We start from the raw sequence: 22,488 nt of genomic DNA on the forward strand, positions 1-22,488 counted from the left end.
ATAGGAAGGCTTAATTTTCAAACAGGAGTATGGAAATTAAGTCAACACTACGATATATCCCGAGATCAAGAGAAAGCGGCTGTGTCTGTCTGTGTGTGTATATACACGACCCTGTCCATTGCTCGCACCATCCTTCAAACCTTCACAGATGGTTCACTATTAAAAATGGCCAAGTGCTTTGGGGACACAGTAATGAAAAAGATGCTCCTGCCCTGCCTTCTAGGAGGGAAGTTCAGTAAGTTCTACTTTTTCTCAAATGTGAGAACAAGGGCCACAGCAGACACCTTAGAAGGCATTCAAAGCCCAGAAATCAGCTTGTGTGGAGTGAGCCCTTGGCATGAAGAGGAAGCCTGGAAGGCTGGAAATCCAATCCACCCAGTGAGAAACCAGACCTGCCTGGGTTCCTCAGCTTAGGTTCTAGCTACATAAGTGCTAATTCCATGTTGAAAAGGTGACAATAATCAGATGCTTCACTCCCACAACATATTCAGCCCATTCTTACGGCATTATATGCACTCAAGTCACATGGATCCAATTAGGGGTCACTGAGATATGGTGAGGCCACCCACTCCTCCACATTAAAGACAGCTTCAGACACCTCAGATGCTGCTTCCTACCTTTCCCTTTTGGGAGTGTGGGCAGAGAGCTGTCCGTTGGTAGAGGCATGTGGGTTCATTATTAAGGAGGTCTTGGAAGGTGCAGAGGAAGAGACACATGTCGTGGTCAGGTCCAAACTGCTGTGATTGTTGCCTGTGGTTTCTTCTGTCGTATGAGCACTTGTCACTTCTTTCCAGAGCTGCTGCAGTTCTGTTGGAATCATGCCTGAAACAAACAAATTGGATAATTAAATCAATTAACAGCTAATTCTGTCCTCTTCAAACAGTAATTAAATCAAAGAGTCAGTAAACAAAGCCTAGTGTTGGGTGGTGGGGGGAGGATTTGGATCTAGGTTCCCCCCCCCTTAACTAAGGCAAATACGGTAATACCAAATGTGTCCTCTCCCTGAAGTGCCCTCAACACACATAAAAGACACCCATGAACAGGATTCAAAACCCAGCTACCTTGCAAAGATACTATGCCTCCATCCAAACTGTTGTTTCTAGCTCTTGGGGTGGGGGTGGGGGGAGTAGATAGATGTTATTGTATTTTTAGACACAAAGAAGGACTCAAAATAAATTTGCTCAACCTCACTATTATGACAACATGAACCACAAAATGAATAATTTTTGTGCTTAAGTCTTAAATGATGACAAATAGCTTTGTTATTAAATATAGTTTTTATTAATCACTTTTAGACATAAATTATGAATTCATATCGTCTTCCTGAAATGCTTTTCAACTTTTAACAGTCAAATTGATTATACTATGATTATTTCATTAACACACCTATCTTCCTCATTAATTTTGGTTTCTAGTACCACATGCTTAATTGATGGATGTGTCTACTGAAAAACTGTATAACTTTTTATACAAGTAACACTATTATTACTGTCATTTCTTAGATCCATGCTAATGAACCATCGCAGAATGAAATGAAAATGTGAAAGAAACTTGGAGCAATAAAGTTCTCTTGTTTTTTAAGGAGGTCCGAATGGACATGGGTCTGAAGGAGTAACTGTCAACCTGTTTTTTCTCCCCCTCCCCAAGAACAGATACAATCAGTATGTCAATCTCTCTACTGCAGGCCTGTAGCCTTTATTCTGGCGGCGTGCCTCTACAGCCCAGGATTTCCAAATCCCTCCTCAAGGCATATTCTAGTGCATACACGCACAGAAGAAAAATATTCTGAACAGCAACTAGCAACGACTACCACTACCTTGGAGGACAACCTGGAAGAAATCACAAGCCCTGGACATCACAAGGCAAGGCTGCATCCAAACTGGACGTCTGGATCTCTGTTCGTGGTTTCCATCACTGCCACGGAGCTATCCTAGAAAGCCTGCCATTTTCTGACTCTACCGCAGTAACCGAAACAGGCATGTTTCCTCCCAAACTGAAGGTATTGAATTTAAAAAAGAAGGCTGTGTGCATTATATTCATTTGAAACACATAATAAAAAATGCCAAGGTCTAAATTTAATTTATTTTTGTCATTTAGAACACAATGGATAGATAATCATCTCAACGTGATCAGCCAAACATCTTTACTTTGCTAAACTGTTAAAGATTTTAATTATGCTAGCATTGGAGAGCACTGGTCTAATGAGGCGACGGACTCCAGAGAATCCGAGTGGTTAAGAACTGTGAAATGAGTCTGATAGGATTTTTTTATATTCACCGTGGATCGTTTGCATATCAAAGAGGAGTAAATTATTGCACAGCAGACCAATAACCTTCCCCGCCTTTCTGAGAAGAGCGTTAACAAAAACAGTTGGTCTCTCCTAACGTTCTCCACGAAAATGTTCAAATGCTCAAGTCTCTGCAATTAATACATACATATATATATATGTATGTGTGTGTGTGTGTGTATAGATGATAGGGGCGGCCTCAAATGATACATTAAGTGGTCAGATATTCCTCGAATGCCTCAACAGCCACGTCAGTTTTCTCTTTCCTTCATAAAAATCAAATGCCAATTATGTGTTGATGGATTTTGTCCCAAATGAGCATTTAGTTATTAGGCATCTTCAATTATGACTTGTCCCCTGAAAATTAAACCTCGCAGGCAAATTAAACAAAGGGAAAGGTCACGACACAATCCCGTGTCCAGTTCTGCTGCATCTGGGCTGTTATTTTCCCACCCGCTGCAAAGTGACACGTGGGATGTTTTTGGAGCTAAGAGGCTGCCACTGATGCCTGCACACCAACAATTACCTGCGAAGATGGCTGCCCCTCCGACCACTGTTTATTCAATTGAAACAACAGTGAAGAGGCTTGTCTGTGGATGATAGCACAGCAATATAAAGCCACACACAAGTCAACAACTAGTTTTATTTTCTGCCCAGTAAACACACATGAAAAGAACAAGCCGCCTGTTTTTCAACTCCAGCTAATTGATTTCTGGGTCAGCTGCATGGGAGGTGGGAAGAAGGAAGAACACTCCACAGCCACAGTTTCTGACAACTGTATTAACATCGTCCCTCCAAGAGAAAAAGAACTTTGAAGCTGTTTCAAAAGTCAGCTGTTTATCCAGCAAATAAAGACAAAGAGAAATGCCCTGTTAAACTTGTTACACCAACGGAGCACATGAATGTTACTCGCCTCTCCTTCGAGTCCAGTGGGCTAGCAAATCAGCTTCATCATCCACAGGGAGAAACGGTAAATAAAATAGTAACTCACTGACTGACAAGGAGGCATCCTTCTGGGTCAAATTTCAATGTGATAATTGCGTTTAAGAACATTCTCGTCAGACTTACAGAAAGGCAGTCAAATCGGTCTCCTCCGTCAATGTTACACCTTGTTAGCGATGTTAACCTATTCAATGAATACTATCTACCCAAGGATGCTGTTGACAACCAAGATCTCATGATAGAATTAAGATGGATAAAAGGTAAGCTAGTCACTCATCAGACTAAATGGACATAAAAATTTCCAGAGAGCATGCACTTCTTACAAAATGGTACATAAGAATAACAGGACCAAGTAAAACAAATCCATTAACAGGTACATAAGCAGGTATGTCATTTTCTCCTAGCTGTAGTTTACACTTTAGAAAATTAATAAGTCAGAATGATATAGTATTTCTATATGGAAATACAGGTGCCGAGGAAGATGAGATGATTAAAGAGATCAGGGGAAAAGCAGACATGCTCATTATATAAAACAGAAAGAAGATCCTATAATAGCCCTAAAAATTTTTTTAAAGTCCTTCCGTTTCATAACATTTAGGGAGAAAAAAATACGAGCCTTCAAAATATTATTCTCAGTCTCTTCCTATATTTTGGTATTTACATGCATGTTTAAGGTAACTTAGCCAAGACCATGCAGCTGTGTAAAAGAATTATGATGATTATATCCTAAAGTGGGTATCACTAGCATTTTTTAAACACATATACCCTGTGCCTGACTACATTTCTCTTTCCAGGACAACTGGCCTCTTCATTATAAAAGAAAATGCAGACACAGGTTTAAAAAATGTATGTTGCAGGGACAGTTGATAGATTACCGTTCACAGAACTCAATTTTACAACCCCAGGTATCACTGGCTCCAAGACAAACAGAGTTGATCAACCTTTTTTTGTCCTTGTGCATCCATACCCAGGTGACCATGTTCAAGCAAGCAGAAAGTTGATTTAAACCTCATAATGACATCAGTTTTAAGCCATCATCTCTCTGATAAAAAAAATCGTGTTGTAGTCCAACAGGAATGAATTTTCTAGCCACTCTGGGCGAGGTACCGAGGGGAGAACAAAACCAACCTCTGATTCCAACAAAGATGGCAATGACCCTCGTGGTTCACTTCACTGGAAGAAATGGACTCCAGAAATATTTACATTTGCATTTATGCATCTTGGGCACACATAAAGGGACCCCCTTAGACTGTAAATATGTGCCTCCTTAATGTGGTTGGGGCTAAGAGTTAGAGCAGACGGCTAAGCATATCAATCAATGCCATGACTGGTGAATTACCTACCGGTGTCTCTGATATGTTACTGCAGAGATTACACTTCATGCATCACCACATTCATTTCTTTCACATTACACATGAGCTTGTCTTGTCACTGCCCAATTGCCCTCTTTTGGGCAGCTTAACTGATGTACTATAACAATGAACCTTAGTGAGCAAACTTAATAGTATAGGAGCGGTGGGAAAAGATGAGAGAGGTGGAAGCTGAGTCCAGTGGGTGTGTCACAACGTTGCTCACAATAAACACAAAGGTGTAATTAATGCATGGTATAACATTTTGCAAACATGAAAATGCATTAGCCCATGTGTCCTTTTTTTTTTTCCTCCTCGGCCTTGCTCAATTACCAAATCTTCTCTTTTGACAGCAATGGAGATGCTGATTACACGTCACATGGGTGAGCACTAAATGGTAGAAGTGGGAGGAAGGGCAAGAGGGAAATTCAAGGAGGAAAAAGCCTGGGTCTCAACATTAAAATATAAACAAACAGACAAACAAACAAAACACACCAAAACCCAGGAGGGCAAAAGTTGAGTGGGGTTGACTCAAGAGTCAAGATTCAATGTAGACGTGTCTCTCTGGCTCCACTTGACACTGTAGGGTACTGAACACTTGGCTATACTGTAAGCACCTGGAAGGAAGAAAGAGCTTCCACATTCTGAACCTGCTTCATAAGGCAACTGAATCCAAGACAGCAAAGGCGTTAGCTACTAGCCTTAAGGCACATGTATATGTATACATCCAAGACTCCTTAGGGGCCTCGAGGAGGCAAATGAAGTCTACCATACCACGTATAAGGTGGGGGTACTACATTTCAAAACACGGCATGGCTCTTTCTACTTTCCTTCCTTCCCTTTCTCTCTTGCTGGTCTGACCAATCCATTTGTGGATCACATTATGCATGTGAAAATCAGAGGAGCCTAAAACAAGAGGATGTCTTAAAAACAGCTAAAGGAGTCATTTTTTTCCTGATGTCCAACACCCACTGGAGGACTTGGCTTTTCAAAAGAAAAAATATTTTTTTCTCTTAGGGCAGCACCCTTGGCACATGTAAGTTTCCAGTCTAGGGGTTGAATTGGAGCTGCAGCTGCCAGCCTATTCCACAGCTACAGCAACACGAGATCCGAGTCGAGTCTGCGACCTACACCACAGCTCACCGCAACACCAGATCCTTAACCCACCAAGTGAGGCCAGGGATGGAACCTGCAGCCTCACGGATACTAGTCAGGTTCTTAACCTGCTAAGCCACAACAGGAACTCCCTCAAAATAAAATTTTAAATGCATGAATTTTTGTTCCTTTTCAAGGAACTCCAGCTTTTGAAGAAGAGCTGGAGACGGACAGACTCCCTGTTCTGCTGGGTGTAGAACTAACCTGCCCTCAAACCAACAGTCAAGATGAATGCCAAAAAGAAAGAAAAGAGAAGAGCCAACAAAAAACAACTTTGGCTTTTGTCGCAGGAAGAGATTAATCTTAATTGTTTACAGAGAAATAAACCTGAATTTCTCCTTAGATATTAAAAAGTGGCATTTCTAACGCATTACTGAGATTTAAAACAGAACAAGTCACAGGATGTATAACCCATCTTCAAATGACTAAGGAAAGCCTTCAAGAAAATGCATTTGCGATTTCAAACTGAAAACGCGAGATCTGATTCATATGCTCCCTAAGTCAGAGTGGCGCAGTCTTCTCTTTCTCCAAGAACATGCAACATTTTGATCCTGCTAAGCCTCTAGACCACCCCACATCTTCATTTTGGCATCGGCAAGCACTTCGGCTTCTGTAAAGGTCCATCGCCATTACCTTATCCAGTTCTTCCTTTAAGTTTAAAACATGCCTGTTTTGAATGGACAATCTCCATAATGATGAGCTTAAAGGAGACACTCCCCCACCCCCAGCCACCCCCACCTCTGCCCCAGAGTCTCAAGAGGGTGGCTCCTTCTGTCTAATCAAGGCTTACCTTGAGCGAGGGGTTGGAGGGGAAGGGCAGGCTGCCCCGGCTGAATTGTTAGAAGGCCTTGGCGCTGCAAAGACAGGAGGTGCTGCTGCTGTAACTGCTGCATCTGTAAAAGCTGCTGCTGAAAAGCCAACTGCTGGGTAGCCACCTGCTGTTGCTGGAAGAAATCAGGAAGAAAAAAAAAAATGAGATGGCCACTGCCCGAGGAAGGTTAAAGGCATGGACGTTTCTAAACACATCGTCATTGTCCAGGAGTAAGAAGGGTCACTGGGGTTTCCTGGGGGGCTTGGCGTCAAGGCTGGCTTAAAAGGGACAGAACACATCAGCCCTGACGGCAAGTGAGGGAGTGTGTGGGGGGGGGACTTTCTGCTGCCTGCTCCCATGGAAAAATAATTTGTCAATCAAGTCAGCTTGCCCTCCAGTGTGAAGGGCCTGAGTTTCTATAGTCAAGATATGAACTTCTAGACTTGGGACATTTTTAATTATTCACCCACGGAGGCAGGCTGTACCACTCCAGGTCTGGAGGGATTTGAACCCTGAACCTTGGAGGTGTCAAAGAACAAGTTGCCTCCGTCCTGCCTGCCCATGGAAAAGCTTTTAACTACTCTGTTTATCACTTCTGACATAAATAAATGAGAAAAAATCAGACCTTTGAAGAAGAAAAACTTCATCTAATATTGTTAATTAGCCATGACAAACGATGAAATAACATTGTAAATCTTTCATAGAAACAGCCACTAGATTTTAATTACACACATTCATAATTTAGCAAACAACATCGCACTCGACTGTGAGTGTTTAATATGAAGGACACTTTTAGCTGGAGATGCCTTTGCTTGGCTTGAGTTTCAGAAATCCTGAGGTCTGCTTGCTGGTCCTGCTTCCCCACCCCCTTTGTTCTTGAAAAGAGGGGCTTTAGGAGAAGATAAAATATCCTTCTGTTGATTGGACAATGACAGGGGAAAACTTTTGTTGTGTAAAACATCAATACATCATTCCTGTGTTTAGCAGGCCTTGCTCCAGCCAAAAAAATTAATGTAGATTTCCTCAGTAATTATCTGAGTGATAGAAAGATAATACAGTGCAGTATTACAATAAATAGAAGGAAATTATCTAATATCCTTAATCTGCTAGGAATCAAATCGAGGTGGAGGTCTTAGCCACATTATGGCTAACAATTATGAAAGGAAAATTAACCCTTCTTGGGAAGGGAGTTCTGGAGCCAGAAAAACAGAGAGAGAGAGACAGAGAGAGAGAAAAGGTTCTTGAAGAACAAGATCTGCTTTCCTAATTCTGAGTATTATTCAAAATATCAGAGTGACGTTCACAACCAAAAGGACCGCACCACTCTCACAGCTTCTCATAACTACACTTTACAAACAACTGCATTCACTTAACCTAACACATGACCTTGATCTGATACATCCATAAAATGGTATATGTATCAGGACCTTCTGATGCACAGTTCAAAGGAGGAGAAAAATGGTGGTTTCCTTTTGGTCTCCATGTAGTTTATTTTATAGTAAAAACCATCATTCTCATATTAGCAACCAATTTCAGACTTACTACCATGCCACTGAGAAAGTTAATTGAGTTTCACTCCAAAAAACAAATTCTATACCACTAACAACAAAAATTTAAATAAATTTAAATGAAAAGCCAGTGTTTTCATTTTAAGAACAGCATGCATAAAATGATCCAATTGTTTTCACCCCTTCCCAAGTTATCACATTAATGTAAAACCCAATGATAGTTATATTCATGTCAAAATGATTTTTTCACTTCTTCAACCGATATTAATTCACGACATTTTATGAAGAAAAGGGTTGGGGGGAAGGAAGCAAAGAAAAAATAACATTGATACAATAAAAAGATCAGGGAGTTAGCTCTTCTTGAAGTAGAAAATCATGGGGCGGGGGTGGGTGCTGGAGTTTGGGGAGGGTGTTTCCTGTCTTACTGTAAATGAAATGTTTAGAAATGTTGTATTTATATAAAATGACTTATGGCTGTTCTGTTGTCTCTGTGGCCATCCCTAGGAAAAGCTCCTGAGAGCTGTCCACATTTGAAAAGCCAGGATATAAAAGTATACAAGGCCCATTGTCCAAAGAAAGAATTTAAAAGCAACGCTGGTTGCCAAACTGTGCTCCCCACCCAGTTACCAAACACAGGATACGAGCCCGTTTGTTTACTTCTCACAATTGAATGCGTACAAAAAAGGTCTCCGTGCAGTCCCCTGAACAGGTCAGTTGTCAGTGTTAAAATGCTAAAATGCCCTGATAAACCTTACATTTTGGATCCCCTCCCTAGGGCTGCAGTCAAAGGTCTGTTTTCCTTTCTTTGGCTCCTCCCTACTGCCTAACATAAACTGTCATAACTGCCCAGGACAAACGGCCCCTTTTAAAACAATCAACCGAGGCTACCTCACCGGCACAGGATGGGATTTTTCGTGCGGCCTGACTTAAACTCAAGCCTGCCTTCTATTTTTTCCACACCCGTCCTGTCAAATATTAATGAGCCATCACTTAAACACTTGCTCTCGGGGGTGACAGAGCAGCCATCACCCAAGGAAGGTCTTGGGTCGAAACACCAACGTAGGGATACTAACTTTCTCAAGGAAACATCTCAAGGCAACTTCAAGGAAAAAGAGAGACTCAAGTACATTGTTCTGGCCCAGGATCAAGCGTCTTACGGCAGAGGTGATCAAAAAAGGGAAAAAGGGTGGAAGCAGAGAGGGGCTGACAGTTTAAAATTATGAGCCACTAATGACTGGGGATTCAGTAAATTAATATACCTGTTCCATCTGTCAACATCCAGGTTCAAACCTTGTTAAAACCATAACCACTGGTCCACAGCATGTAAGTGCTACCATGTGAATCCATTTCACTGAAGCACAAAAGGCCCCCACCTGCATGGTAATGCCAGGCGCCTTCCTCCCCACCTTGGGAAAATAAGGCTCTCCTCTAACCATTGTTCAAGAGATCTCGGCCACATCCAGGGGCACCTCAAACACAGCAGTGGGGTCCAAGGAGACCACCCCTCAGGATGTGAAGGCAACATCACCTTTGCCTTCAAAACACTTGGCAAAGCCTGATCATCACAAACCCAGGGTCCCAGAGACACTAAAGGCTAAATGCTATTACAACATAACCACCTTCCCCTAGTTCAGACAAAGAGTATTTCCCTTTTCTCCCTCAGGCTCCCTTCCCAAATTCTGGCACCACCATCATCCTTGAGCCTGAGACGCCCCCTTTCTGACAGCAGCAATTTGGGAGAGTTAACTTTTATCCTTCCTTCTGCTGGGTAACTTTCGCCTTCACATTTCTTTATCTGCCCTCTGAGCTCATCTGAACTTTCATGTTCTCCCAGCATGCAGACGTGCATTCCAAACTATGTCTAACAGACCAAATAAGAGGTTAATAAGAAGTGGCAACAGAAAGGAAAAACACAATCCCTGGTAACTGATAAGAATGACAGTGCGGCCCTTTTTTGTTTGTCTTCAAATATAGAGTTAAAGATCTTTAAAAAACTAAATTTTGATGCCTTTGAAAAGAAAGAAGCACAAAATAACAACAGGGGGTTATTGCCTGCGAGCCACAGGGGAGAAACTCCATAATTCTTATTCTCCCTTTTGAAGGCTGTTAGAAATCTGATTCAAAAAAGCAACAGCAGAAGGGGAAACCTCTTGAGGCTGTAACCATTTCCTGTGATCATGCATAATGTGCTTCAAAAGTGGGTTTTTACCAATTCTGTTGATCAATTGCACCTCCTTCATATCCCTTCTTTTTTCTGCTGTGTTTACATCTGATGTGACTCAGTGACAAGCACTGTCTGAGACTGTGAAACAGGCCTGTCATGTTGATTTATGGGCGCATCAAACCACAACTTGTCCAAACTGAAGCTCGCAGTTCATTAATTAGAGAGTTGTGACTTTGAAGTCAGCTTTCAGACTGTGGTTTTTAACATTTGGCTTAATTTATATGCTCTTGAATGTGGATCTCTAAGGAAAAAACTGAAATTCCCTTCTTGTCTTTGAACTTCTTTTGACCGCACAATAATCATTTCTTTGTCCAGAGTGATGCCTGCAATCCCAGAGTCATTAACGCGCATTGAACTGCCACTGATGAGTAAGCCCTACTGAATTAGAAAAACAGCCAGCAAAACAAAGCTGAGAGCCTTCTGCACAGTGATATCTCACAATTACATGCCTTCCCTCCCTGTGCCATTTCCATTTTAATTACTGTTAGTCCTTTAGATTTACATTTTAGACACTTTTTAATCTGTTCCCTTTTTTATTATAGCAGCACCCGGTAGCCCGCCACCGTACTTAAGGTTGTGTCAGCATTTTCAAGACAACACCTCCTTCCCTTCACCCCAAAAATGCCCCTACTTGGCAGGGGTTTCTCTCCAGGCAGCTCAACAGGACTCTAGGGTAAAACTTGGGAAATGTACCCAATTTGTGCAGAGGGAGGAGCCCGCAAAGTGGGCACATCTGGGACATTCCCAGTGTGTGAAAGGAGGGCTTCCCGGCATCCTCGCTCCTGCGAGGGGCAGGGGTTGACAGTCAATCACCTGGTTAGACTTCCCCTAAGCTATAGCAAGTGGCTGCCTGCTTTGGGCCAGCAAGAAACTGTTAAGCGGGCTTGGGCGCTGTTTATCAAACTATAAATTGTCATTCCAGGGAGAACACTCAAATGGAAAGAATTTCTAGTCCCTCGTGGAAACCCAAGGAGATAAGTTACATCGGATAACTGTGGAATGGGTAGGAAGATGTCACGATAACACGTGCAGGCAGAGAGACACTCAGACTGAGTTGCAGCCACAAGGAAGAGAAGAAGCTGAAGCAGGAACCCTCCCTGGGGAGACTTCCCATTCATGGAGCAAACACTGTCACCCTAACTGGGTGGGGGGCATCTGCTGTCACTATGTGCACCTGCAAGACATAGGGTACTTAGGCGCTCTTGCCAGGCACTGCTTCTTCTCGGGAAAACACAAATAATCCAAGCCTGCTTTGAGCCACTGTGATCTGTGCAGCTTGTGGGAAGAAGTTAAAGAGAGCCAGGAGCACTCTGAATCTTGCTCTAACTTTTTGGATCAGGGATTATTCTTTCAAAGGAAAAGGCCACGACCACACCCCCAAGCTCTCCGAGCTGGGGGGGGGGGGGGGGGGCGGAAATCAAGGGTGGTGGGTGCCCACGTGAAATTGTACTGAGAGCCCCTCACCTCCCCCAGGTGGACCCTGGCCCTCCGTGGTACCAGTGCGCAAAAGTGGCCCTTGAAGGTTCTGCCCAGGATTCCGGTGCTCACACAAGGTACACCTGCGGTGGTGCTATAAAATATGTGGCAGTCGGCAAATGGAACCCCAGAAAAATCTGAAAGCAAACAGGACAATAACTCTCGGGCTGATAGCTGAGAACCGATAGAGTCAGCTCAGTTGTGCAATCATTTAAAAGATGAATGACAGTTTAATAGCCACTAGATAGTCCTCTGGGATCTGCGGTTTGAAAGTAAAATATGTATTGTCGGTACCTCTTTAGGCTGTTTTCCAGCATGTTGTTGTTGTAAAAGTTGAAGCTGCAACTGTTCCTGTTGTTTTTTATAAAACTCTTGAAGCTGCTGCTACAAAGGAAAGAGAGGACCGTAAGTAACAGAGGGTAGCGCCAAGCCACTGTCCCTTTCGGTGCCATACACAAACTAGGATTTGAAAAATAGCATCCTTTTATCTGTAATGGCCTGACCTTTCGTTTGAATCTCGACAATAAATTTCAGTGCACACGGACTATTCTTGGCATTATTGTTTGAAAAGTAATCTCCAAAATGAACTGATGAAAAACATACCATTTTCTACATAAACTAATTAAAAGAAGGCAAGGGATGACCTTTGATTGTACAACAAAGCCAAAGCGGCCTTGCTGAGGGAGTCTGGTGAATCTCGACTGCAAATTGTATGCGTGCTTCTTCAGTCAGAGGGCTGGGTGGTGCTGGAGGGCGTTTGGTGTGGATGTCAACTGTGTGGCTAAGCTCCCTCTGCTTCCTGTCCCCACCACCTCCCATCCCTGTGGTCCTGAACCTCCTCTACTTGCTTCAGGGGTCCCTGAAATCAGACTCTGAGGTCCTGATGGCAGCTGGAGGTTCATTTCGGCATCGGCACAGGTGACCGAGGTAAAATCGACTCTAGCCTTTAGAGTACATCGACTCCCCAGTGTTTCTCAAAACTTTAAAAGAAAAACTCCTCTGTCAGCTTCCAGGAAGAATGGGGACTTCAAGAGCTGTCCCATTTAACCTGCTCCCAACGTGCTCCCTGTTTTGCTTTGATTCGCACCATTTAGAAGCCTCTGGGCTTACCAAATAAAAGAGTACAAAGCCCCCTAAGCCCAAAAGATTTTATTTCTACCAAGTCCAATTACAGCCCTAATCTCAGACCACTGGGTACTCTTGAGGCCACACCCTCACTGCTCTTTCAGTGATGCAGATGCAACTGATGGTCCAGGGAACCAGGTGCGTGCGGCCCCACCCACCATGCTCCCTTTCACTTCGATGGGCAAAGGAGCTGTTTATGTGTGAGGACTTCTGAATGGAGGGCTAGGGAGCAGGGGGTGCGGTGGGAGGAGAAAGGAACATTACCTGTTGAAGCATGAGGGCCTGCTGCTGCTGGAGGAGAACCTGGAGCTGCTGAGGGCTCAGCACTTGTTGCTGGAGGATCTGCTGCATTTGCTGGGGAGTGATAACTTGAGGTGTCATCATAGCCACTGACACGGGAACCTAGAATGTTAACGGAGGATAAATAGGAAGCCAGGAAATTGCAAGCCCCCAGCGCGCGGCCTTCCAGGTTCAGAGACAGACTGTCATCAGGTCTGATCAACTGCTTCAAGAAGTGACCGATTTCCCATGCAGACCACATCTATCCAGAGGGGTTGCCGCAACCAATGCTATTTCATCTACTAAGCAGTTTATTTGAGATAAAGAACAATTAAAGACAACCTTGCCGCCACTGGCAAGGGTTCCCGATAGTTTTGGAGGCAAAAGAGGTGTAAACACTACCTGGAGTGAGGTTAGCACGACCTCTGTTTCTTAATGAGTCTTTGAGTGAGATGTAAGAAGTTAATGCAAACTTGAACACTGTTTTAGGGAAGAAGGCAGACAGAAAGCAGTATTTTCAAGGCTGGAGCTCACACGATCCATTTCCTCTGTGGACAGTGATTTTAAGCACCGTCAATGAATGCTGCGGCTTGTGGACAACTGAACCTTGGATGCACCTTCCGAACTTCAACACAGACCCGTCCTATGATGCCTTTTACCCTTCCTTATTCACCCAGCATACAGATGTCTCAATTCTTTCATATTATGTGCGATACCATTAAAAGCCGCTCTCCATGACATTTCAGTGACAAACAGCTACAGTGATGAACTTGATAGCATTTCATATTTGCAACTGTTAACACGTTTCTGCACGGGCATCTTTGCAAGGAACCTGCACACTGTATCTGAAAGGATGATGTCTTGTTCAGATAAAACACTGACATTAAAATGACAGGCTGTCTTGGCCAAGGTTACACAAATTGTATTCAAGCGGATACCTAATGACAATGCTATGAATTCTGCAAGCTTTCTAGAATGTAATTTAGCTATTCAAAATAATCACTGCACTTGTGTTTAATTTGCAGACTACATGAGAACCATTTTGTCAGTCCCCGTAATACAAGAAGACTATTTCATGAAAAATTGCCCCCCCCAAATAAAAAGATAAGAAAAGGGGAAAAAAACACAATGAAAGAAAAGACAAAACCTGTATGTCTTCTAACAGTAATATTGAAGCATCTTACTTTTCCCTGGTTTCTAATCAAACATGTGACAGCAAGAAGCTAGAAGCAGTAAAGGATATACTTTGTTAAAAAGGATCTGCTGTCATCTCATGTATTACAATAAAAGGTAATAACATGTTTTGCACTTTGCCTGTGTGCCACTTAAAAAAAAAAAAAATCCGGCAGACAATAGCTGATCAGAAGATAAAAGAATTAAAAAAATCTTTCAGGGGAGCAGTAAGCAAAAGGGAGAAATGCAGTATTAATTTTATGTAACATAATGTCTTAATATGCAGTTTATCTTGACTTTTTCACATGATTTGTCCTGTCATTTGCATAGCGAGCTCTCATTCCTAATTTCACAGTCATTATGCACTGATGTCCCGATTTCTCAGCATCACTAATTTTGATGAACTAAAAATGGTTCCTGAAGGTCAGATGCATGTACAGTGAACATCTTCCACTGTTGTTGTGGGCATGTTTGGGGGTGGGGGGGGTGTTCATGTGCAAGTTTTGCATTGTTTGGAAAATACTAGCTTGGACGTTTGAAAATTTTCATTAACCCAACTCTGGAAGGTCATCAACAAATTCTTTCTATTGCAGTGGCCTTTTAAGTGTGGATGTAGATACACTGTAATTTAAAACAGATGGGCATGTCTGAATATTTTTATATGCAAAAAGGGACAGATGTATATGAATGGATAAATGATCCTTTTAAAAAGAGACTTCGCAGCACGGAATAGCACCAATGATTAGAACAGTGAACTTGCATTTAATCTAGGACAAACACCAAGAAGACATTAGCAAAACATCTAGCTGTCTATAAATTAATTCCAATTAGTCAACTCTGTCTTCCGACAGAAGAAACTTAAAAAAAATTTTTTTTTTCAATATGTACTGGGTGCCAATCACTATCTTATGAGCTGCAAAGGCCAACATATCACAATAGAAGTTTACTTTTCCTTGAGAGTTGCATCATCATACGGGGAGGTTTGATTAAGCAAACAAAAGAACCATGTTTAAGCTTTCTTTTTTCCTCTGCGTTTCTTGGATGATGTACAATATAAATATTCTTGAGCCAAATTTCTGATGGTGATGAACAGGAAAACAGACAGGAACAGGGTGGTGTAAGATCTAAGCTGGTGATGAATGTGAAATTAACAGTGTTATAACAGAAACCATCAGAGAAACAATCTCTCAGTCATAATCTGCAAAAGAACTATGGAAAGCCTAGGCTGGAAAGGGGCACCAGAACACTTTCTGGGGTGATGAAAATGCCATCTACCTTTGTTGGGGTGGCAGTCATAGAGATGGCTACAGCCGCCCAAATTCTTCCAACTGGATACTTAAAATGAGTGCAGTCTTAGCATATGTAAACTATGCTTCAATAAAATAGGTTTTAAAAGTTCAAAAAAGGATTTAACATACACAGAGAATTTTAAACCCTTATACACAGTCACGAGTTTCAAATCTCCTTTTCCCTAAGTTATTTATCCCATTTTTATAGTCATGTTACAGAACAGTAAAATGATCTTGAGTCTCCCTTTCTTTTTCCCTTTGGACATCTTGATGGAGGTGCTGATGAGTAATCGAACGATGAAAGCAGCAGGCACAGCCCAAGGAGGGAAAGGCACAAGAAGCTGAGTAATCCTCCAGCCTGTGACCGGTTTCTGAATAATCAGAAGTGGGCTATTAGATTCTGACGGCCTTAACTTTGCTTTTACCTACTATCTGAGACCACATTTTCACACCAGTTAGCTCGGAGCTTCCAAAGTGGGCTCGTGCTTCATTTATAAATGTCATAAAACTGAGATTTCCCCAAGTTGTTCTTCCCAACACGTCATGAAAATCAGTTAGGGTGAGCTTTAACCAACATATCCAAATGAACCAGAAACCATCATGGAGTAGAAAGGGGGGGAAAAAATCTGACCGTAGTGTGAGGCTTTAAATAGTTAAGAATTATAGCCAGCATAGCCACTGCTTTAGCTCTCAACGTCCAACTTTTTCATGTAGCTCGTCCCTACTAATACCAGGAATCAAAGGGCATGCAGTACCAGCGAGAGGCTATTATAGCCCACACTTTATTGCCCATTACTACTGAGGTCATTAGCGGCAAGAGTGATTGTACTGGTCTTAACCTATTGATCACTGTAACTACTATCATTTAATCCTGTGTTGAATGTCTGGAAAGCAGCTAAAGGCACACAAGAGAGAGTGCTTCAGCATTGAGAAATATGGCCAAAGCCTAGAAATTACACTTTGATTCATAAAATCTAGCCAGTGGTTTAAATCAATAGTATTTAAAACAGTCATGTGAGTTTTTAACTACAGCGCTCTAGTATTTATGAGCCCCTCATTCAGAGTATTCAGTTAAAACTAACCCCCCACCCCAATCTATGCCATCTCCCTTACCCTCCTTGAGATAAAAACACTAATTTCTGAGGTTTTCTATGCTACAGAGCTCATGCCTTGACTGGGAGTTCAAGCACAAATCCCGATTTCTTTCTCAAATGACAATTTAAATATAATGCCAAAAAAAATTATATCCCCAATACTGTAACTACCGTAACTGTTTGAGTATATAGAAATGAGTATGTTTTATGAGTTAACAATGAATCATAGAAGGCAATTTATGAAGAACTAGAATGATTCTGTCTAGCTGCCTTCAGGGATCAGAAATTCAAATTAAACTTCTGGCAGACATTTAAAGAATGCTAGCATACAAAACTGAATTTAAACACACACACACAGTTAACACTCTTTCGCTGAGTTTCAAGAGGAAATCATGAATTAAAAAAAAAAAAAATCCCAAGCTACACTGCAGACTGACACCCACTGGGTGTGGCTCACCCCAGGTGCACATAAACCTGTGCACGAATGGCAGTCATTCAGCTGTGCTTGGGCTATGGGGACGCTGCTAGTGCAGACCTGCTGCTACCTCCAAACCAGCGACTGGGGAAATGTCCTTAGCACCAACAAGTGCTGTTAGAAGCCCATGCACCGCTGTGTAAACGCTGCTGCCTCGTACAGTTCTCTTTTACTTCCAAATGACTTGCTGTCATCTGAACGCCAGAAGCCTATTAAAATACATGCCTTATTTTTCTCCTCCATCCTCCACAGGGAGAGGCAAGAGAGAGGAAGGGAGAAAAAAATCTAAAAAGCAAACAAACAAATAAAAACACCCATAGAAACAATACTTATTTCTAATCTAGGAGACAATTGGAGGAATTGGGTGGGAGGGGAGATGACACAATATAAATACTGGAAATAACACGTTATCATTTTTTTTTCTTTCTCTTTAGTTTACACTCACATTACCTACAAGTAAATACTGGCTGTATAAATACACAAGGATTTTGTACACTGGCATCTTCTCATAATTGCCCTATGTACAAATAATACAAATGAAGAGATAACAAAATTTTAAATATGGTTTTATTTTCATTTATCTGGAATAAAAATTCAGAAACTATTTTTAACCTCTGGTTATTCACCTCATGTATGTCCTAAGAGACGTAAGTTGCTCCTAGAGCTCAGGCTGAGTTTGGATGATAGCTGACTAGGTCAGGCAGTGTTCTTTGGTTTGTCAAATAAGAGCAAAATGAGTTAAATCAGAATGCTCCAAAGCATCCAAATCAAACCAAGGAAAATGACCCCACCAAACCCCCCTCACATAAACCAAAACTGTCAAATTTGATATGATCATATAGAAAGGTCAGCATGTATAAAAGAAAATAAACAGCAAACTATAAGACAACAGTTTCCCTAATTAATAACCCAATGGATACAATTGATATATTGGCAAACGAAAAAGTTAGGAAGCTTCTATCTATTCCCCATGGTATTTAGAAAGAAGAAGGAAAACACACACACACACAACCCCCCCCAAAACCATAGATACCATGTGAGGTAGCTGTATCATAGAGAAAAAAAATACATTTCTGACATAATATTTCAGTCTTCAAAAAATAAAAAAAAGCATGCTATTCATGTGGAAAGTATAATTCTGTTTCATTATAGAATTCTGCTTTTTGTATAACTCTTTTACACTTTGCTATTTTGCCACAATACTGTACAAAGCATTAAGGCAGGTAATGGTTATTATATTAATGCAAAATCATCTAAGTAGTCAGTCATTAGCATAACTGTTCTCTCAGTAACAATACAACCACCTATTAAAATTTTAGGGAAAAAAAAGACCTCTTTAAAATGCAATTAGCATTTCATTTTTTATCACTTTGTTTATTACATTCTATCAAAAAAGGCTATCTTTCTTTCAGGAAGAATTGTATGGCCAAGACTTGCCTGCCAATCAGGAGTTATTTCAGGTTATCAAGCCTAATAAGCAATCTCCAGCAAAGCTCTCTGAGCTCTTCCTTTGTCTCTAAATTGTAAAAAGTGGCATAAATTCGTATTTGTTTACAGCATGGGCATTAGTGGACCCTTCACTGCCCTCCTCTCACATTTCTCCAGGCCTACAAGGTTACCACTAAGTGCCACTGTAATTGTTTTAGCTCTAATAAATATCAGCTTCATTTGCATAAAAATGTAAAGTTTACATGAATTAAATCGCTTCTCCCATTAGCGACTGTTAAATACAGGAAGCAATGGAGGCTACACATGAAAATAATCATCCAATAAGCACTGATCTTTTCAACCTAGCAACTATTATTACTATTATCATTATTATTCATCTTAAGAAAAATGCCCCTTCTTCCCTCCCCCACACCTCATTCTCTTGGAGGGGGGAGAGAAAACAATTTAGTGCAGGGGGATCAAACCTGCTCTGAAGGTTTATATTAACAACAACAACAACAACAACAAAAATCATGTTTAAGTCCTGCAAAGAGGAGGGGAGGACTAAGGTAGGAAGGTACCTTAGAACAGATTCTAACCACATATCTTTAGCTCTGGACGAGAAAAGGAGGGGATCTTGGCTAAAGAAGCTCCCTGACATTGAAGCATTCATTATTCAAAAATCGAGGGCAACTGTATCCATCCTATTGGAGACAGGGAAGAACAAGGAAAAATAACTTCTAGATACAGTTGTAGATCAGTGGATACTGTTAAATGGAGAAACATTAAATGTTGATCTTTTGCTCATGGAACTTTTTTTTCCCTAAGACCAAGAATTAAATGGATAGCTCTTCAGGCTTTAACCAGTGCTTAACTGCAAATACATATTTAAAAATAATATTTACTAAAATGGGGGGGGGCTTGAGTTGGATTTTAACATTTAGGAAGACCAAAATTAGATCATTCCAAAGTTTTGAAGGCCTGACTTAGGTTGCATTCCCCCACTCCTTTTTTAAGGATTACAATTTATGTTTCTCAAATTATGCAGTTTCTCATGCCTATTTCCAATACCTTTACCTTATCCATCACAGTTAAGCTGAGGGTTGCAAATTAGATTCTAATGAGAAAACATCAGTTGCTTCTTTGACAATCTCACCATTCACTGATTTATGTCTAATGAAGACAAAGCCCAACCCAAAGCTCCCTAGATGATAAAGGACAAAATATATGTTCAAAAACGCCTAGTCAAATCAAGGCAAAGGAGAAAGCCAGGAAGACCCATCCTGATGAAGCGGTGTGACAATTAGAATAATTGTACAAAAAGCCATCTTCAGGATAAAGTACAAGAAATTAAACTGCCACAACTGTAACAGGTTAGATGAAAAAAATCAAAATTTAATGTATTCTCCCCTGTGTCATCTTGTTTTGTCAAGACATCAAATAGAATTGGGAAGTACAAAATAACAAGCCCTTGAGAAATCACAGAAGCCGACCTTTTTGATGTTGTTGATTTACCTTGTTCTCAGTTATTTGAACAATGATGTTTCGGATTTAAGGGCAAGATAAAGCTTAAAAATTAAAACATGATGCCAGAGTAGCCACAAAAAGTGTACCCTAACATTTAGCCTACAACTTCATTGATTAGTTGCTTTCTAACTGGATTTGAAAATAAGGCAGCATGCATGTATTCAGGATTTATTTCTCTCATTCTAAATTAATTTCTCTTCAAACAACTGCCACCCTGGAAGAAAGACCCAGAGATTATTCCTACAACCCTGGAGTAGAGGCCCAGTTCAGGTCTTTCCAGACAAGTCAAGTTCCCACAATCTGCAGAGGATTGTTTAGCCAAGAGGTTTTCTCTTTTTAAACACAAGTAAATAAAACAATGTAGGTTGCCATTTATGAAAAGGAAAAAGAAAGGAAAAAAAAAAAAGACTACACACTTTGAAATGACTAAAACCAATGTCCAGAAATATCATGCTGTTTCCAAGAACAGAAACCTTTCACCAAACAAAAACAAATTTAGCTTAGGGACTTAAGACTATCCCCAAATCTAGCCATGCAGGTATACCCGAAGCTACATTACTTCTCTGCCTCAAAAGATCGATCTACAGCTTATCAGCAACATAACTGCTAGCCTTATAGGAAATATTATGTACAAAGATATACAAAAATCAATATATTACACTATAGCTTTCTCCATTTTTGTGTGTAGGTGGCTGCTTCTACTACAGCATACATATGAAACAAAAAAATGCAGCAGTAAAAAAAACATCTGTTTAAAAGGCCCTAAAAGTAAATAATCTAGTATTTACAAGCACTAGTAGAATTTGTTAAGACCCAGACTAGTTAATGGTTATTTAATGATTTTAACTCCTTGTCATCGATTTCAAACACACTTTAATACCTAACACACGCGTAGACACGATTTATGAATTTATTTACTCGAATTTTCTCTGGTCAACTGTTGCTGCATTACCCGTTGCTTATAAATCATAAAGAACCACCCGAAGTGGATTCTAATGGACTATTATATTTACCCAATTACTAAGAGTCTGCTCTTAAGTTTCCCTTTCATGATGTTCATCTACAATGAAGCCACATAATAAAATAAATTTCTTCAATCTCCTTTTTATACTAATTCAAACTGTATTCAAATTTTAGCTCAAGCTGAGAAGCTGGCCACACTACTCTCTCCTGACTGTCTCAGAAGCACTGTAGCTCAAATGCACTTCTGTCACATTAGCCAAGATAAATCTGGAATTTCATTGCTTTTAATTAATCTGGATTTTAATTTCACTGTATCCTGCAACTGTATGGAGGCTGGCTGAAAAGTTGCAGAACTAGTCAGTGCCATGAGAGAGTTTATCTTGCAAGTGACAGCTCCTGACAACATGCAAATGCAAGGCAGTGATGGTGAGGGTTTTGTTTTTAAGGTACATTTGATTGCAAACAAACAAACAAAAATTTCAAACCAACCATTCCTATGATAAGCTTTCTGATGATTTATGGTTTACCAACCGAGCAAGGTTACGCAACACTGCATGCCTTTAGATGCATTACTTCAGCTAGTTGAGATTTAATTAAGATCACAGCCTCTAAAATCCTTGTCAAATGAAAATTCAGAGAAGACAATACAGTATATATCCTCATGCAGAATGTTTCCATTCCATCCTCTGGAAAAATATGAGTTAATCCGCGTTTCTATGGCTGCAGACAAAAGTTCACTAATTTTGTTTTCTTTTGACACTTACGTTGTTTTCTATTGTATGTCATGAGATCATTCCCTTCCAGGGAGGGAAGGAAAAAAAAATCGAGAGTGAAACACATTGCAGAAAATGCACTTGACATTATTATCCCACATTATCATAGCTTAGCTATGATGGCATCACATTTTCATATCATCAACCCATGCTTCGGAGAGTTTCATTTAATGAAATATGTTTATTTAAAAACACAGCACAAATGGGAGCCTGTCTTCCTTGAATTACTTAGATTAAAAAAATTGACATATTTTGCTCATTTCCTTAACTGACGAACTTTTTATCAAATGAGCTGCACATATGGGTAGAAAGTTCCTGTGGCAAATGAGAGACCGTAAAGCCCATTACTTTCATACTATAAGTCATCCTTAGGGTAAAAAAAAGAAAAAAAGAAAAAAAAATTATTGCTCTCAGATTTCTTCTTATATATTATTATGGACCTACGGGGTTTTTTTTTTTTTTTCTTTTAAGACAAAATTTATGATCATATGGCCCTTTACCTAGTCCAGGGTGTTTTTATTTATATCATCTTAATATTTGGTTGCTTATCTCATGCCTCAGAAATGACAGGTGCTCGCAGTCCCGCTCTTGACAGGCCACTACACAAATA

The 22,488-nt window shown here is 40.7% G+C and overlaps 1 protein-coding gene across 12 annotated transcripts in view; it reads right to left on the bottom strand.

Moving 5' to 3' along the window:
- Positions 1–22,488, bottom strand: part of FOXP1 (forkhead box P1) — a 620,675-nt gene that overhangs the window by 82,550 nt on the left and 515,637 nt on the right. For 10 of the 12 annotated variants that reach the window (XM_047779137.1, XM_047779155.1, XM_047779131.1 and 7 more), the window contains 4 exons: positions 13,142–13,279; positions 12,047–12,136; positions 6,524–6,677; positions 618–822 (listed from right to left, as the gene is read on the bottom strand). In XM_047779137.1, coding sequence (XP_047635093.1) covers positions 618–822; positions 6,524–6,677; positions 12,047–12,136; positions 13,142–13,279 — 587 coding nt within the window. The remainder of the gene's footprint in view (positions 1–617; positions 823–6,523; positions 6,678–12,046; positions 12,137–13,141; positions 13,280–22,488) is intronic. The other 2 variants (XM_047779124.1, XM_047779113.1) reach the window with 1 other exon arrangement.

Source organism: Phacochoerus africanus, chromosome 1, assembly GCF_016906955.1.
Source record: "Phacochoerus africanus isolate WHEZ1 chromosome 1, ROS_Pafr_v1, whole genome shotgun sequence".
Classification (NCBI taxonomy): domain Eukaryota; kingdom Metazoa; phylum Chordata; class Mammalia; order Artiodactyla; family Suidae; genus Phacochoerus; species Phacochoerus africanus.